This window comes from Salvelinus alpinus, chromosome 27 (assembly GCF_045679555.1).
Source record: "Salvelinus alpinus chromosome 27, SLU_Salpinus.1, whole genome shotgun sequence".
Taxonomy (NCBI): domain Eukaryota; kingdom Metazoa; phylum Chordata; class Actinopteri; order Salmoniformes; family Salmonidae; genus Salvelinus; species Salvelinus alpinus.
In genome coordinates, this window is record NC_092112.1 from 28,772,213 (window position 1) to 28,790,348 (window position 18,136).

Below are 18,136 nucleotides of genomic sequence, written 5' to 3' on the forward strand. Positions count from 1 at the left end.
GGCCCATTAAAGGGAAACAGCACAGAGGCATATATAAAGAACAAGCAACGTTTATTAACGCTTAGAGGATTAGGTTTGCTTGTCTGACAGATAAATAACACTTTAATAACTTCTTATGGCTGCAGGGTCAGTATTGAGTAACTTGGAAAAAGGTGCCCATTTCAAACGGCCTCGTACTCAATTCTTGCTTGTACAATATGCATATTATTATTACTATTGGATAGAAAACACTCTCTAGTTTCTAAAACCGTTTGAATTATTTCTCTGAGTGAAACAGAACTCATTCTGCAGCCCACTTCCTGACAGGAAGTGAGATTTCTGAAATCGAGGTCTCTGTTCAAGGGCTTGCCTATAAATGGGCATGATACGTATTAGTATACATGCACGTCATACACCTTCCCCTAGATGTCAAGAGGAAGTGAGAGAAGAAATGAAGTGATTATCTTGGTCTGAGGTGGAATAAATCCTCTTGGAATGACGTGTCCGCCATTTCCTGTTTTCTGAAAAGCGCGAAGTTGGACCTGGAATTGCCTTCTGGAAAGCTGTCGTTATAGGCGAATACTATCTCCGGCTTTGATTTTATTTGATACATGTTACAATATCATCGTAAAGTATGTTTTTTCAATATAGTTTTATTAGATTATTGAAATTTATTCGGGACGTTAGGCGTGTTGCGTTGTCTGTGTTTGTTGACGATGGAGAGCTCCGCGCCACTTGGCCAGTGTGCTTGCTAATTCAAGAGGGAAAAACGATGTTCTAAATCCAAACAACGACTGTTCTGGACAAAGGACCCCTTGTACAACATTCTGATGGACGATCACCAAAAGTAGGACCCATTTTATGATGCTATTTCATATATCTGTCGAACTGTGCTATCGCTACCGTTTGCCTTGAATCAATGCTGTTGTGTGTTAGCTATTGTAGTAAGCTAATATAACGCTATATTGTGTTTTCGCTGTAAAACACTTAAAAAATCGGAAATATTGGCTGTATTCACAAGATCTTTGTCTTTCATTTGCTATACACCATATATTTTTCAGAAATGTTTTATGATGAGTATTTAGGTATTTGACGTTGGTGTCTGTAATTACTCTGGTTGCTTCGGTGCTATTTCTGACGGTAGCTGTGATGGTAGCAGCAATGTAAAACTGATTTATACCTCAAATATGCACATTTTTCGAACAAAACATAGATTTATTGTGTAACATGTTATAGGACTGTCATCTGATGAAGTTGTTTCTTGGTTAGTTTGGTTGGATCTTGGTTAGTTAGGTTGGCTTTGTGCATGCTACCTGTGCTGTGAAAAATGTCTGTCCTTTTTTGTATTTGGTGGTGAGCTAACATAAATATACGTGGTGTTTTCGCTGTAAAACATTAAAAAAATCGGACATGTTGGCTGGATTCACAAGATGTTTATCTTTCAAATGCTGTATTGGACTTGTTAATGTGTGAAAGTTAAATATTTCTAAAAAATACATTTTGAATTTCGCGCCCTGCAATTGAGCTGGCTGTTGTCATAAGTGTACCGGCACCGCCCTGCAGCCTGAAGAAGTTTTAACAAAAGTACACCAAAAGGACTTCTTAGATCTGTTACTTCCTCTGAAATCCAACTGTGCTTCCACAGAGACTCATCTGACCATAAGTAAATAAGCATTTCACTGTTAGTCTGCACCAGTTGTTTACGAAGCATGCAACAAATACATAAAAGTTCATTATGTTGTTTTGTAGTTAGAGGGATAAAACAAAGTCAAATTGATTGTATGATTGTATAATTGAATACATGGTTGTGTAAAATAAATGGACATACATTTTCAAATGTAAGGATATTAAACTCAAAAGATACCCAAAAATTTAACAGAGCAGTAGCTGAGTTGCCATTCTGTGACTTTGGTTAAAACGCCATCTTTTTGTTGTTGTTGTGGTATCGTTTTGGTATTGAGTATAGTGATGGTATCGAGTATCGTATCGAAGTCAAAATTCTGGTATCGTGACAACACTAGAGTGTGTAGTATAGTATTCTCCAGTATACTATAAAATGAAAATGATAAAGTAAGCACTAAATGATTGAGGGATACTACAGTGTGGGGTATAGGATTCTACAGTAAACTACAAAATCTAAATTCTAAAGTAAGTGCTACATGATCTAGGGACACTACAATGTGGAGTATAGGATTCTACAGTATACTGCAGTATACTGTATACTGCAGTTTACTACCCACATTATAGTAGAGTGTAGTATTTTTTTGTGGGAGAGGACATCAGTTCTTATTGACAATAACACACTTCCACTAGGTGAAAAGTCCCTGCATACTGAACTCCTAGGACAGACACAGAACATGAAGTATTTTATGAAAAGGCTTGTTTAAGAAGCAAAAGCTACGGTTGGTAATCAGGAACATGCATTGGGTGTGGGGATGTGAAATCCAATAACAGGAAAAGGAGAGGAGCGTGGCCTCTATTTTTCAGCCTCCTCTCCTCTTTAACTAGTTTGAGAGCAAACAGCTGACGACCACCTGGTCCTAGAGATCGTCTTGCACAGTAACATCCTGTAAAACCACATGATGCACCAGGACAGTGAGGCCTCTGGGAATAAAAGGTCTGCCACCACACCCTCACAGGGATGTTTTACACATTGACTCTCCATATATTTTACAGACTCTCCCGTCTTCATGGTAGGTAGTCCAGTGGAGGAATGGGGTTGTTGACATCGCCTGCTGCCTGTTTCGATGAGCAGTCCAGTTTACTGGTCACCACACCCGTTTGCAATTTTGTTTGGCTCTAGTGCAAGGGTAAATGTTGCATGGGCGATGTTGATATTCATACATTAGATATCCTTCGGGGAATTGCTTGAAACTTAATTGGGCTCCCAGATTCCTGGAAACAGAAATGCATCAATAGGAGAAATAAATAAAAATATTTGTCCATTTTGGAGAATTTCAAGAAATGTGACTGTTATCTTTTGTGAATTCTTGAGTCCTCTTTGTTATCTTGTGTGAGGTCCTGAGTCCTCTGTGTTATCTTGTGTGAGTTCCTGAGTCCTCTGTGTTATCTTGTGTGAGTTCTTGTTACTGTCCTGGTAGAGCAGGGACAGGTCAAGGTCATGTGAAGAGCCGCAGTGCGTTACCAGAGAGTTCGGTTCCTCCAAGAATGAGGGATTGAATGCTAAAGGAGGGCAGACCTTCACCTACTCTATATTCACCCCAGTCCAGGATCCCACATCTCTTCTTAATTTATCCGTCTAGGAAACAAATCCATCTGTTTTGGTTTTGTGCTTTTTGGCACATTGCCACGTTACTCTTCAACCCACATTAGAGCCGAAGTTGCCGTCCGTGAATTCTTGATTAATAACAATTAGGCTTATCTACGTGTGGAAATAACATACTGTAAGATAGACTGTCATTTTGGAATGAGAAAGTCTCTGTAGTTGAGTGCCAGCTTATTTTGGTATTCAGCTCATTAACTTTCTGAACAATGTAAAATGAGAAGTAATGTAAAGTCTCTTTGTGCAACCATGTAGGAAACATTTCCCTCATATTGAAATAATTAAATTAGTTCTGGTCCACAACACACACATAGGCAACAATTGTTTAATAACCATGGAGAGGGATGAGAGGGATTTTGAACATGTGCGCTGGGAATTGGCCATTTCCTTCCATTTCCCCAACATTCTCTTTTTCTCAGATTGAGTAACATCCCTTTTTTTACATAAGGATCTCGAAAGTATAAGAGAGGATGTCGTCATTGCAGAGCTGAGAGGATTTAGTTTCAAAATATCTCTCTGGCTGACTGCACTGTTACTAAGAAACTTCACTCCAACAGAACATAAACCTTAAAAGCCTTGTTATAGAGGTTGTTTAAAATAGATCACTTCTTTTTCCTTTCCAAAGACATTAACAACAAACAGTCATTGCCAATGGTATAAAAGAGATCACGACACTATCTTGCTGTTTTAATAGTAATACTGTAGTATACAACTCTAGTGTTATTAATCATCATCCCAGTGACAATTAAGTGATCCAATGCAGTGGATTGCATTGATAAATGTTCAGGAGCCATTTTCTGTAGTAAGTGTTGTTGATCAGTAGCATTTTCTATCTGCTATGGAGATGTAGGAGATGTATAATTGAGCCTCTCGTCTTTCTCCTCTCTTCCATGTGTCCTCCTCAGTGTCCAGGTCCCAGATGTCCTCAGAGAAGCAGGAGGCACTGATGGAAAACATGACCCGTATGGAGGACCGCTCTCGGGAGCTCCAGCAGTCCCTTGGTGACATCTCCTCTCAGGCAGACCTCCTGGAGAACATCTGGAAGCTGGAGAGCCTGTTCCAGAACCACAGTGAGTCCTTAAAGCAGCTGGGCCGGGCAGTGAGCGGCCTGGAGAGGGATATCAGGGATCTGCAAGGCCACTGCCAGTCGACAGACAGCACCGTGGAGCAGCTGGGGGACCGTGTATCCGTCCTGAACCGCTCCACCCAGAGGAACGTGAGTGGGCTCAGCAACCAGCTGGCCCAGGCCTCGGTCTCGCTGCACAACCACGACCTCCTGCTGAGGAGCACAGCGGACCAGGTGGACCAGCTCAAGGATAGGCTGGAGGAGGTTGGCTGGACGGTCGGCTCAGTCAACCACACGTTCACCAGCGACATCAGCGTCCATCACCTAAAGATCCAGGACCTGCAGGTGCAGATCAGCAATGCAAGCCAGGATGCACGGCACATGAGGGAGACACAAGTGCACATGGAAGAGACCCTGAAGAATGAGGTAGAGATCCTCAGCACCATCACAGAGGACCTGAGGCTCAAGGACTGGGAGCACTCCAATATCCTTAAGAACATCACCTATTTAGAAGGTAACGGCCCCATCACTGATCACTGGCTAGAATGAAGTTTATGTCATGATTAATCTCACTATGATTACTGAGCTCCTTACACGATGGTTAAGGAAAATGTGAGTTGAAGATGTTGATGTTGTGTTGAGACTTGCTATCATACTCAATGACTTTCCTGGTTAAATAAATGTCAAATAAGTATGTCATGATGTAATGTTAGCAGGAATTAGACAGAATTCAGTGATGTGAATCCATGCCAAATAAGACTTTGAATCAGAATCTGATTGATATTGTATGTGAATGGGGCAGTGTTTTATTTAGTCTGGAAACAATTGTGGGTTACATTTAGAAGCCTCCAAAACCAAGGAAATCAGCCCTGTCATTTGTTCCACTGCACATCCCATTTGCTTGTCATTAAGCATGGGTTTAGCCAGGAAAGCTCCACACCTTGTCGTGGTAATTGGCATTTCTGGCCTGCCTCCTCTCCCTCCCTTCATCACTCCATCCCAATGCCTTTAGCTTATGTTTCATGCCTACCTTCCAATTTGGCAGTGGTGAACAAATGAGAAGGGGGAAGAAATACACATTTAAGCAAAGTTGAGAGGTGGATTAAGAAACTGTGATGTGTTGGTCTGAGGAGAGTGTGAGCATGGAAACATTTATAATCATCACACAGCCACTTGATTAGCAGGAATGACCTCAGGAGTGACATGTTTGCTGTTTTAGTGAAGTGTCTTCTGTCTGGGAGGATCACTGTGTCCATTGCCTTCATTCTCATGGAAATGAAATTGTCATAATTTAAACATTGATCTAGCGCTAATTTAATTATTCACTAGTGGTGAAACAAAATAAGGAAACTTGAATGTTCTTTTAATGGATAATTTGATAAATGGTCATCCTTAGTGTAAAAACAATATCAGCCACTTTAAATAGCCTAAACATGTTTGCTTTTTTAAAGCATCACAGCTTTATCAGAAAGCCAATGGTTTAAATAATCTATCAAATTGATACCAAATGTCTCAAAACTGATTGCATTGCAGGTGTTTTCCCTTGACATGCAAATAGGGCATTACCAACGTGTGTTTTCTGTCCAACCTACTCCGATTCAGAATTGCTGACCCATGACACAGCACCACATATTGGTGTTTAACGGACAGCTCTTTATGTGAAAGTTGCATGCTGGTTGACCCTCATGGAGCATGTTTGTTTTTCTTGAGCATTCTTAATTGAATTAATAGAAAACTATTAAGACGTGATGAGTGATATCATTGATCCTACTAAAACAAACCAGTCAACACCAATTAAGTGGAGTGGTTTTCCCTTCAGACCCCCCAGGGTGAGAAGACTTCCAAGTGAACTTTCAACTCTGACTCGCCATTAGCCACTACTTTACGCCAGGACAGTATCTTAGGATCTAGGGATCAGCTCACATTATGATTTGAAAGGCTACTTTGAAAATGTCAGTCGGACAAAACAAGACTAATGTCTAACTTTTCAATTGTGGTTCCATTGTGGTGTACCTTAGGTAACGTGGTTTCCGTTGTGGCCAAGCTGATTCTACAAACAAATCTGAAGTCAGTTAACTGGATCCAAGTAAAAACAATTGTTGGATGATGTCCGTTAACCATGTTTCAGACTCAGATTCTGCCTTGAGCTCCTCTGCTTTAGTCCGAGAGTGTGGTGAAACATGAATGACATACCAAGAGGAAACTGCCAATTTATGGGATTACACAACTTCAGTAATCATATTGTCTTCATATTACAGTATATTCATCAGTTTGTTATGTCGGGATCAACTCAATGCTTTAATGAGGTTGTTTTCCACAGGGCCTCCAGGACCAAAAGGTGAGAAGGGCGATGTTGGGCCACTTGGTGCCCCTGGTGTGGCAGGCCTCATAGGGATGAGAGGTCCGTACACTGTGCAGCACTGTCATTTGTCCTATTCTAGCTTTCAACATACATGATATTCTTCAACCATTTTTCAACCATGTCCTCGAAACGTATCTTACTGTAATTGGCCCGGGTCACGGATTATGTAGCCTAAATCCTCAAAGACATATTTCCAAGAAGAATGCTGAAAGCAATCCTCCCTTTAGGAGCATGGAACATGTGAATTTGTTATAGCCATCCAAAACACTCCTCCTACCACATCCAAACTATCAGTCAGTCCACTATCCTACTTATGAAAGAGTTGGTTACTACAGTATACCTTGTTAGTAATGCAGCGACTATATCTTCAATTATTGATTCATCAGGGGTTACCTAGTGAACACGACCCTCTATGGTTCCAAATCCATAAGTCCACTCTGTCTGCTAGCAACCTAATAACAGCCCTCCAACTGGGCTCAAAGCATCCTGTGAAATGTAGCAGGGGCATTCCCTGAGATAGTCTTTCATTACATAATTAAATGGTGAATAAAGAAAGAGAACATTGGAAAATGTTATTATGGCATGCAAGCGGACCATCGTACTCAAAGATTCGGATAAGATAGGCTGTTTGCATTCTTTGAAACGCATTTCAGATATCCTGTTTGAAAAGAATTGGGAAAATAAATCCAAAGCTTTGTTTATGTACTTCCGGCAGGTTTTACAGGAGAAAAAGGCTTCCAGGGTCCAAGGGGACTAAAGGGCCCGAGCGGCCCTGACGGCCTACAGGGGGAGAAAGGGGATATGGGACCCGAAGGGCCCAAAGGTATGTCTGATATTAGTACTGTCTGACAGCTGTAGAGCCATTAGTTAAACTATCATCTGTACCTCGCTGCCTCTTTGAACCTGCTGTCAATGGTTACATCTATCTCCCTTATCCTTCTGTGATGGCATGCTCTCTCTTATTAAGCTCAGGCTCCAGAGAGGGCAATGGAGGCTCAGGGTCTATTCCATCTGATTTGTTGTGTCTCATTGACAACTACAGTAACAGTCAAAGGTTTGGACATACCTACTCATTCAAGGGTTTTTCTTTATTTTTACTATTTTCTACATTGTAGAATAATAGTGAAGACATCAAAACTATGAAATAACACAAATGGAATCATGTAGAAACCAAAAAAGTGTTAAACAAATTAAAATATATTTTATATGAGATTCTTCAAAGTAGCCACCCTTTTCCTTGATGACAGCTTTGCACTCTCTTGGCATTCTCTCAACCAGCTTCATGAAGTAGTCACCTGGAATGCTTTTCCAACAGTCTTGAAGGAGTTCCCACAAATGCTGAGTACTTGTTGGCTGCTTTTCCTTCACTCTGCGGTCCAACTCATCTCAAACCATCTCAATTGGTTTGAGGTCGAGTGATTGTGGAAGCCAGGTCATCTGATGCAGCATTCCATCACTCTCCTTCTTGGTTAAATAGCCTTTACACAGCCTGTAGTTGTGTTTTGAGTAGCCATGCTGGTTAAGTGTGCCTTGAATTCGAAATAAATCACAGACAGTGTCACCAGCAAAGCACCCCCACACCATCACACCTCCTCCTCCATGCTTCATGGTGGGATCCACACATGCGGAGATCATCCGTTCACCTACTGTGCATCTCACAAAGACACGGCGGTTGGAACCAAAAATCTCAAATTTGTACTCATGAGAGCAAAGGACAGATTTCCACCGGTCTAATGTACATTGCTCGTGTTTCTTGGCCCAAGAAAGTCTCTTCTTCTAGTTGGTGTCCTTTAGTAGTGGTTTCTTTGCAGCAATTCGACCATGAGGGCCTGATTCATGCAGTCTCCTCTGAACAGTTGATGTTGAGATGTGTCTGTTACTTATTTGGGCTGCAATCTGAGGTGCAGTTGAGGCTGGTAACTCTAATGAACTTATCATCTGCAGCAGATCTGGGTCTTCCTTTCCTGTGACGGTCCTCACGAGAGCCAGTTTCAACATAGCGTTTGATGGTTTTTGCGACTGCACTTAAAGAAACTTTCAAAGTTCTTGAAATTTTCCACATTGACTGTCATTTCTATTTGCTTATTTGAGCTGTTCTTGCCATAATATGGACTTGGTCTTTCACCAAATAGGGCTATCTTCTGTATACCAACCCTACCTTGTTACAACACAATTGATTGGCGCAAACGCATTAAGAAGGAAATAAATTCTACAAATTAACTTTTAACAAGGCACAACTGTTAATTGAAATGCATTCCAGGTGACTACAAAGGGTGGCTACTTTGAAGAATCTCAAATCTCAAAAATATTTTGATTTGCGTAACAATTTTTTGGGTTACCATATGATTCCAAATGTGTTATTTCATAGTTATGATGTCTTCACTATTATTTCTACAATGTAGAGTAATAGTAAAAAATAAGTAGTAAAAATAAAGAAGAACCCTTGAATGAGTAGGTGTGTCCAAACTTTTGACTGGTACTGTATATCTTCATGCCCTCTGCCTCCCCATCCTAACCCAAAGCAGACCTTCCTTATCAGCTGAACCGCCAACCTAAAACCTTGCAGACAGAAATGTCTCCCTCTCACCATAATAATGGAGGAAAGCCATGTCCAGTTTTTAGTTGGTCCAACCTTAGCCTTGAGACCTGGCTGTAGACGCTTATGGTGCCTAGATATCATAGGAGTCTACAGCCATGTCTCAGGGCTAGTCCAACCTTGCTTCTAGGAAGCTTTTTCATCCTTCGTCACCTTGTGTGTTGGGAATCAGCACTTGTTTTGTAATCAGATACTCCTCTCACACATATGATTTGAGACGCAGTGCCTTATTGTATTGGTCATGGATTTGACTATCCACAATGGACTTATTTTATTTCTCTATGCAAACCAAACAGCTGGATCAGTTTAGTTTGGCTGAACTGTCCGGTGCTGGAGGCTCAAACCCCTGTGATCCAATAACATTAATATTGGATCTGGATCCTCTCTATCTGCCCTGTCCTCCCAGCCCTGTTAGACTGACTCACTGTGACTACAACACACATAACACAGGGTTAGATAAATATAAAATAACAAAGGCACTTAGCCTTTTAGTAAAGCTTGTAAAAGCACCCTTGTGGAAAAGGGAGAGATGTTGTGTGGCCTGTTAAAGTAGGCCTTTATGTATGTTTTTCTGTGAGTTAGAGCTGTGTTTGGCATTGGGCGTTTGAACCAGAGTAAGTGTCTAACATTTCCTGACCACCGCACACATTACTATGAGGATGTGGTCAGCTCAGAGCACTACCCGACAATTGGTGGTTCTGTTTGGGTGCCACTGCCATTGGACCCTTTCCTGTGATTCTGGATCTGAAAATACAGGAATTAAACGTGGGATAATAGTCACTTTATTACAGTAACAGCTCATAACCACACCTTGTGGTTTTAAACTTGTAGTTACAGAGAGATGTTCCCACAGAACTGAGTGGTAGGAATTTTAATATTCCATCAAAGGCATATCCAGAGTTTGTTATTTTTATGAATATTCTACAAAAAAAGTTGACAGTACCATAATGGTCATTTTTGCCTTATTGTGTGGTGTCCTCTATAATCATGGACATACACTTCTGGTACATATCAAAATACAACAAATCTTAATTTAGTGGAATTGAAGATTGAAGTTGACTGATTACTTCATTTTCCACAGCCTCTCTCAAGTCCAGACAGTAAATTAAATGTATGGTGCTGGCACACTTGTAACAATCAAGACTTTCAGATGAAACTGCCAGGCTCCAGAATGTCCCTGCACCCACACTCAGATCCTCACCAGATCAACATCAGATGCCCTCTTCAGGTCACAAATGTATCCAAGGAGGATCTTCTTTAAAAACATTTTTAAGACTGTTAACTGGCTTCAAGTAGTGAAGCCAGAAAGACGCCATAAAATGTCTCTCTGCTCACTCTGAAAGAGGAGCTGCAGGACGACTGTGCTTTCAGCCTCTCAACCCCAGCGATTTTTCATAAAATCCTTTCATCGTTAAATTGATGTTGTCTTTTGCTCTGACTCCTTTTTGTCTTTTATAATATGGCATAAAACCCACAGACAGACAGATGAGTTGCCTCAGACGACGAGAGCAGAGCAACAAACAAAACAATAGCCCACAACAATGGATGTCAGATCACATAGAATCAAGGACTGTCACGCTCGTTGAAATGAATGGACCAAGGCGCAGCGTGCGTAGAGATCCACATCTTTTAATAAATCGAAACTCACCAAACAAAACAATCAAGCACAATCGAAACGTGAAACTAATGGCATGCACACAGGCAACTAACCAAAAAACAAGATCCCACAAACTAAAGGTGGAAAAGGCTGCCTAAGTATGATCCCCAATCAGACACAACGATAGACAGCTGCCTCTGATTGGGCACCATACCCGGCCAACAAAAAACTAGAAAAACTAGAATGCCCACCCAAATCACACCCTGACCTAACCAAATAGAGAAATAAAAAGTCTCTCTAAGGTCAGGGCGTGACAAGGACATATGTGTTCATGTTCACATTTGGGGAAACATACACCTCACTATACTGTATTTGCTGTATATACTGTCTTTTTCTTTGTGCTGTTTTTCTAGTCCACTTCAGCACAAGCTGAAGATACTGTAGTTCACAAGGAGGTTGTCCTATAATTGTTAAGTCTAATGACAAGGTGCTTACATTTAGTTTTTGGGTCTTCAGTTCACGTTAACAAGATGATAAGGTATCCAAAGGGAAATTGAGTTGAGGGATGTCTAAAATCAGACCTGAGGTTGGTTCAGCTGTCTTTCTTCTCGGTGTGAGGGGGACTATTTTAGAGTTACTCACAAGTATTCTTGTCTCACAAGTAGAGGTGGCACCACAGGTCCCAGAGTGGTGTGGTGGGAAAAAAAATCTGGGTCCGTAGTTTTCCTGATCTAGTAACCTAACCAGTTAAAACTCTGACCTTATATGGCATGACGTGAATAATCAGTTGTAAAAAGGTTTAATACGGGCTATGATGGGACCAGAGTTCTTCTGATCAGGTCACAAGGTTTTAAAAAACTCCTGGAAAAACTACTGGCCTTGGGGAGGATGAAAACCCTGTCAAACTTCAGCAACCATGTACTTGTTCATATGAATTATATTTTAAAGAAGGGGGTCTCCTATACAGAGACACAGAGAAAGCGCAGGAAAGTGGAGAGCACACCTTGAGTTTTGTGCATTGTGCCCGGCCCGCGCAACCTCCGATTTTCGTGAATCTGATTGGTGAAGACACGCAAAGAGCCTGCAGCAACACTCTGATGTGAAGGACAGAGTAATTGTGCACAAGTCAACAAATCATGAGGCAAATTTGCCCCTCTTTTTAAAGCTTTGCATCAATATATTTTATTCAACTAAATCAAAAGTGGTGTGGCACTAACACACCTGATCGAAAAGAGCTATGGCAAATGCCACCTCGCCACACTTTTTTCAGTGGCCCTGCTCAGAAGTATTCCAGGAAGGCAATATGGAAACCTCAAACCATAGCCTAGCTTTAGGCCTAATCCAGGCCCACCTACACAAAGTCAACCATGACAGAGTGAGAGGGCAATATTTAGAAGAGAAATAGCATGTGGGAAGGTCCTCTAGGATCATAATACTGATCTTGTTCAACAGGATCATCTGTTTTATTTATGTCCAGTTTGATTTTGTAGTTACAGGAAGTGAAATATTCATCTGTGCGTCTCCTAAAGTTTCCACTGGCTGTACACAATGTTTTGTTGTCTGTCTGTCTGTCTGTCTGTCTGTCTGTCTGTCTGTCTGTCCTTTCCAAGGTGACGGAGGAGACAGAGGACTGAAAGGCGAGAAGGGAGACCGAGGTGACCGTGGTGAAAAAACAGGTGAGACCAGTGAATAGTGAAGAGTTATGGGATTGCTGATGTTCATCATCCTCTCAATGATGTTGGTCCATTGTTATCTGCATACATATCTGTAACACTGCTGCATCGTAAAATTGGTTATTGTATTAGGTTGTAGTAAAACACAGGTAGGTTACAGAATTTAACCCTAACTGACCTACCAATTATTGTTTACTGCTGTTCAGGGGGCGAAGGAGTGCAGAGGTTTTTTGAGGCCTGCTATCTTTCTGTTTGGCTTTAGAATGCAGTTTGTACCATCACAAAACATTTCAAAACTCAGCACCAGAGCTGACGTCACATGCTGGTGTCAGTCTAGTGAGTTCCTCACTCATTTACATGAGTAGGTGGAGGCTCTCACCTGGCACACACGCATCACTTGTAAACAGGGATGCCAAAGGATCAAATAGAAAAATAGACAATTTTATGGACCGAATCACAACAGGCATACATCTCTGCTCTACTTGTACATGGAATGCTGGTGGTTGGTGGGAAGCAGTGGTGTCACAAAGTGTAGGTTCTCGTAGTGAGACGAAGGTCTGTCACAGCTCAGAACCCGTGGGGCTCTTTGAGTTGGGGATCGCGCTCCCCAGTCCCCTGGGTCATTAGTCCTCTATCTCGCTTGATGTTTACAATGTCACAACTGACAACCATGTTTTTTGGGGGCGGCAGGTAGCCTAGGGGTTAGAGCATTGGGCCAGTAACTGAAAGGTTGCTGGATTGAATCCCCGAGCTGACAAGGTACAAATCTGTCGTTCTGCCCCTGAACAAGGCAGTTAACCAACTGTTCCCCGGTAGGCCGTCATTGTAAATAAGAATTTGTTCTTAACTGACTTGCCTAGTTAAGTAAAGGTAAAATATATATTTTTGTTAATGATCCTAGAAGGCTGAGGGTTGTGGCTGAAAGTTGGGGGTGAGGGTTGGGGCTGAGGGTTGGGGGTGCAGTTGGACCTAAAGCCCCTAGCTTGACAAGCTGTAAAATGGCAGGTGCTTTAATGCTTGCTTGGTAATTGTTGCCATAGCATTGCCTTTCACCTTCACACCTCTCAGAATGGGGGTACCAAACTTTGATATGATATCCCAAGAGTCCCAAGAAACTGGAGTAAGCTTGGCTTTGACAGATCATTTTTACAGGACAGCCACAAGCTTCAGTCTCCACATTTGAAGTGTCTGCCTACACACACACGCACGCACGCACGCACGAGCACACACACACAGCATGGTCTTAGTCCATTAGTCCAGAAATGTTGTTGCAAAGGGCCAAACATCGGTTCCCTGCCAGATGTTGTAAACTGTTGCTCTAAGATCAAGGTTCACTCCCTTCCTCTCCTCTAAGAGTAAGGAGGAAGGTGTAGAATGTTTGGTGGAAGTTTTGTACGTCCTTTTTCTTCTGTTATTGTTTATGCCCTGATTATATGCATTTCATGCCAAAACCAAGTTAGATATCTTTTTTCCCAGAGTATATTTTAATGATGAAAAATACCCAGTTAAAATTGCTGTTTTGATGACATACAGCATTTCAAAGTGGGCCAGTTTTCCAATCTTCCAAATGCACTTTTGACAATGTGTCTGTTTTTATAAGGTATTGACAGCATGGTTTTTAGTGCTCTTTCCCTTAGGACTTAACCAATTGGCTCTTTTTCTAGAACAAATAGTTTAGTTGTGAAACTGTAGAGAGATGTCAGCAGCATGGTGCTAGAAAAGGGGAAGTACTGGCTTTCATTACGCGGTCGTCCGATCAATTAGCTGGACTTTAACAGGCTCTGCTAAGAGGTTTTCTGTTGGATGTATGATTATGTCTAGAGTAAAGTGTTAACACATTTCTGTCTGAATTTCTAAAATGATTGGACCAAACCAAGCCTCATGCTGTCCTCATGATAGGTAGGTCTATACCTGGCTGAGATGTTTTTCATAAGTTATTTCGTTCCAGGTCTCCAGGATTGGGCTTTATGTGCAGGGGACCTGTAATATGACATCCTGGCTAGATCTAGCATTTCCTCTCCTTCCTATTCTTTCTAAATCCGTTCTCATCTCACCCTTTCCCTCCCACTGTGTGTGTGCTGAGGGAAAGGGACTCTTGCTGTCTCGGGGTCGTGCAAACACACACACACACACACACACACACACACACACACACACGAGAGGATGACGACATTGCCCACACATAACCCTCTTTGTACAAGGCAGAAAACAGTCCAGCACAAACACATACAGCGGAGGTGACCTGAGAGGAGATAACGTCAGAGCAGTTACGGTAGCACATAGACTGGTCCCTGTGATAGCCATCTCTAGGAGGTGAGGTCTTGCATATGAAACTCCCTTAAGGACTATAGGCAGGGGCCCATCCAGGGGTTGAACACAGATTGTGTTTGCCTAACCAGTAAACTGATAAACACATTTACAGTTGAAGTCGGAAGTTTACATACACCTTAGCCAAATACATTTAAACTCAGTTTTTCACAATTCCTGACACTTAATCCTGGTAAACATTCCCTGTCTTAGGTCAGTTAGGATCACCACTTTATTTAAGAATGTGAAATGTCAGAATAATAGTAGAGATAATGATTTATTTCAGCTTTTATTCCTTTCATCACATTCCCAGTGGGTCAGAAGTTTACATACACTCAATTAGTATTTGGTAGCATTGCCTTTAAATTGTTTAACTTGGATCAAATGTTTCGGGTAGCCTTTCACACGCTTCCTCCAATAAGTTGAGAGCTCCTGGCAGAGCTGGTGTAACTGAGTCAGGTTTGTAGGCCTCCTTGCTCGCACACGCTTTTTCAGTTCTGCCCACACATTTTCTATAGGATTGAGTTCAGGGCTTTGTGATGGCCACTCCAATACCTTGACTTTGTTGTTCTTCAGCCATTTTGTCACAACTTTGGAAGTATTCTTGGGGTCCTTGTCCATTTGGATGACCCATTTGCAATCAAGCTTTAACTTCCTGACTGCTGTCTTGAGATGTTGCCTCAATATATCCACATAATTTTCCTTACTCATGATGCCATCTATTTTGTGAAGTGCACCAGTCCCTCCTGCAGCAAAGCACCCCCACAACATGATGCTGCCACCCCCGTGCCTCACGGTTGGGATGGTGTTCTTCGGCTTGCAAGCCACCCCCTTTTTCCTCCAAACATAACGATGTTCATTATGGCCAAACAGTTCTATTTTTATTTCATCAGATCAGAGGACATTTCTCCAAAAAGTACGATATTTGTCCCCATGTGCAGTTGCAAACCGTAGTCTGGCTTTTTTTATTGCGGTTTTGGAGCAGTGGCTTCTTCCTTGCTGAGTGGCCTTTCAGGTTATGTCGATATAGGACTCGTTTTACTGTGAATATATATACTTTTGTACCTGTTTCCTCCAGCATCTTCACAAGGTCCTTTGCTGTTGTTCTGGGATTTATTTGCACTTTTTGCACCAAAGTACATTCATCTCTAGGAGACAGAATGCGTCTCCTTCCTGAGCGGTATGACGGCTGCGTGGTCCCATGGTGTTTATACTTGTGTACTATTGTTTGTACAGATGAACGTGGTACCTTCAAGCATTTGGAAATTGCTCCCAAGGATGAACCAGACTTGTGGAGGTCTACAATTTTTTTCTGAGGTCTTGGCTGATTTCTTTTGATTTCCCCATGATGTCAAGCAAAGAGGCACGGAGTTTGAATCTAGGCCTTGAAATACATCCACAGGTACACCTCCAATTGACTAAAATGATGTCAATTAGCCTATCAGAAGCTTCTAAATCCATGACATCATTTTCTGGAATTTTCCAAGCTGTTTAAAGGCACAGTCAATTTAGTGTATATAAACTTCTGACCCACTGGAATTGTGGTACAGTGAATTATAAGGGAATTAACCTGTCTGTCAACAATTGTTGGAAAAATTACTTGTGTCATGCGAGAAGTAGATGTCCTAACCGACATGCCAAAACTGTAGTTTGTTAACAAGAAATTTGTGGAGTGGTTGAAAAACGAGTTTTAATGACTCCAACCTAAGTGTATGTAAACTTACGACTTCAACTGTATTCAATGAAAGCCTGAAGGGTTTAACAAGAGATGTTGAGGTCTTTATTTTCAGACATACAGATCTCAATCAGAGATGACTTATAGAGTAAATGCTTGACCAAGTAGACAAACTCGACATGGGAGATTGTTTGTTAAATTGTCCTTATTCTGCAATAGGCTACAGCACAGTTTATCTTCTATCAATGCATCATTTCCAATCCCCCATATATCTTTATAAATATAATATAAATATACAATACCGTTCAAAAGTTTTGGGTCACTTAGAAATGTCCTTGTTTTTGAAAGAAAAGCAAATGTTTTGTCTATTAAAATAACATCAAATTGATCAGAAATACAGTGTAGACATTGTTAATGTTGTAAATGACTATTGTCTACATAGGCGTACAGAGGCCCATTATCAGCAACCATCACTCCTGTGTTCCAATGGCATGTTGTGTTAGCCAATCCAAGTTTTACATTTTAAAAGGATAATTGATCAGGAGAAAGCCCTTTTGCAATTATGTTAGCACAGCTGAAAACTGTTGTTCTGATTAAAGAAGCATTAAAACTGTCCTTCTTTAGACTAGTTGAGTATCTGGAGCGTCAGCATTTGTGGGTTCGATTACAGGCTCAAAATGGCCAGAAACTAAGAACTTTCTTCTGAAACTCGTCAGTCTATTCTCGCTCTGAGAAATGAAGGCTATTCCTTCCAAAAAATTGCCAAGAAACTGAAGATCTGGTACAATGCTGTGTACTACTCACAGAACAGAACAGCGCAAACTGGCTCTCTCCAGAATAGAATTGGGCACAACTGAGCAAGAGGACAAGTACATTAGAGTGTCTAGTTTGAGAAACAGACGCCTCACAAGTCCTCAACTGGCAGCTTCATTAAATAGTACCCGCAAAACACCGGTCTCAACGTCAACAGTGAAGAGGCGACTCTGTGATGCTGGCCTTCTAGGCAGAGTTCCTCTGTTCTTTTCCCCATCTTAATCTTTTCTTTTTATTGGCCAGTCTGAGGTATGGCGTTTTCTTTGCAACTCTGCCTAGAAGGCCAGCATCCCGGAGTCGCCTCTTCACTGTCCGCTGTTGACGTTGAGACTGGTGTTTTGCAGGTACTATTTAATGAAGCTGCCAGTACATTTTACAAACTGAAATATGACATTTCTGTAAGTATTCAGACCCTTTACTCAGTACTTTGTTGAAGCACCTTTGGCTGCGATTACAGTCTCAAGTCTTCTTGGGTATGACGCTACAAGCTTGGCACACCTGTATTTGGGAAGTTTCTCCCATTCTTCTCTGCACATCCTCTCTATCAGGTTGGATGGGTAGTGTTGCTGCACAGCTATTTTCAGTTCTCTCCAGAGATGTTCGATCGGTTTCAGGTCCGGGTTCTGACTGGGCCACTCAAGGACATTCAGAGTCTTGTCCTGAAGCCACTCCTGCATTGTTTTGGCTGTGTGCTGAAGGTTGTTGTCCTTTTGGAAGGTGAACCTTCGCCCCACGTCTGAGGTGCTGAGCGCTCTTGAGCAGGTTTGCATCAAGGATCTCTCTGT

The 18,136-nt window shown here is 41.7% G+C and overlaps 1 protein-coding gene across 1 annotated transcript in view; it reads left to right on the top strand.

Annotated features, from left to right (window-relative positions):
- Positions 1-18,136, top strand: part of LOC139556313 (scavenger receptor class A member 5-like) — a 63,149-nt gene that overhangs the window by 35,735 nt on the left and 9,278 nt on the right. Inside the window, exons 4-7 of the mRNA XM_071370133.1 lie at positions 4,168-4,842; positions 6,649-6,729; positions 7,406-7,513; positions 12,494-12,559. Coding sequence (XP_071226234.1) covers positions 4,168-4,842; positions 6,649-6,729; positions 7,406-7,513; positions 12,494-12,559 — 930 coding nt within the window. The remainder of the gene's footprint in view (positions 1-4,167; positions 4,843-6,648; positions 6,730-7,405; positions 7,514-12,493; positions 12,560-18,136) is intronic.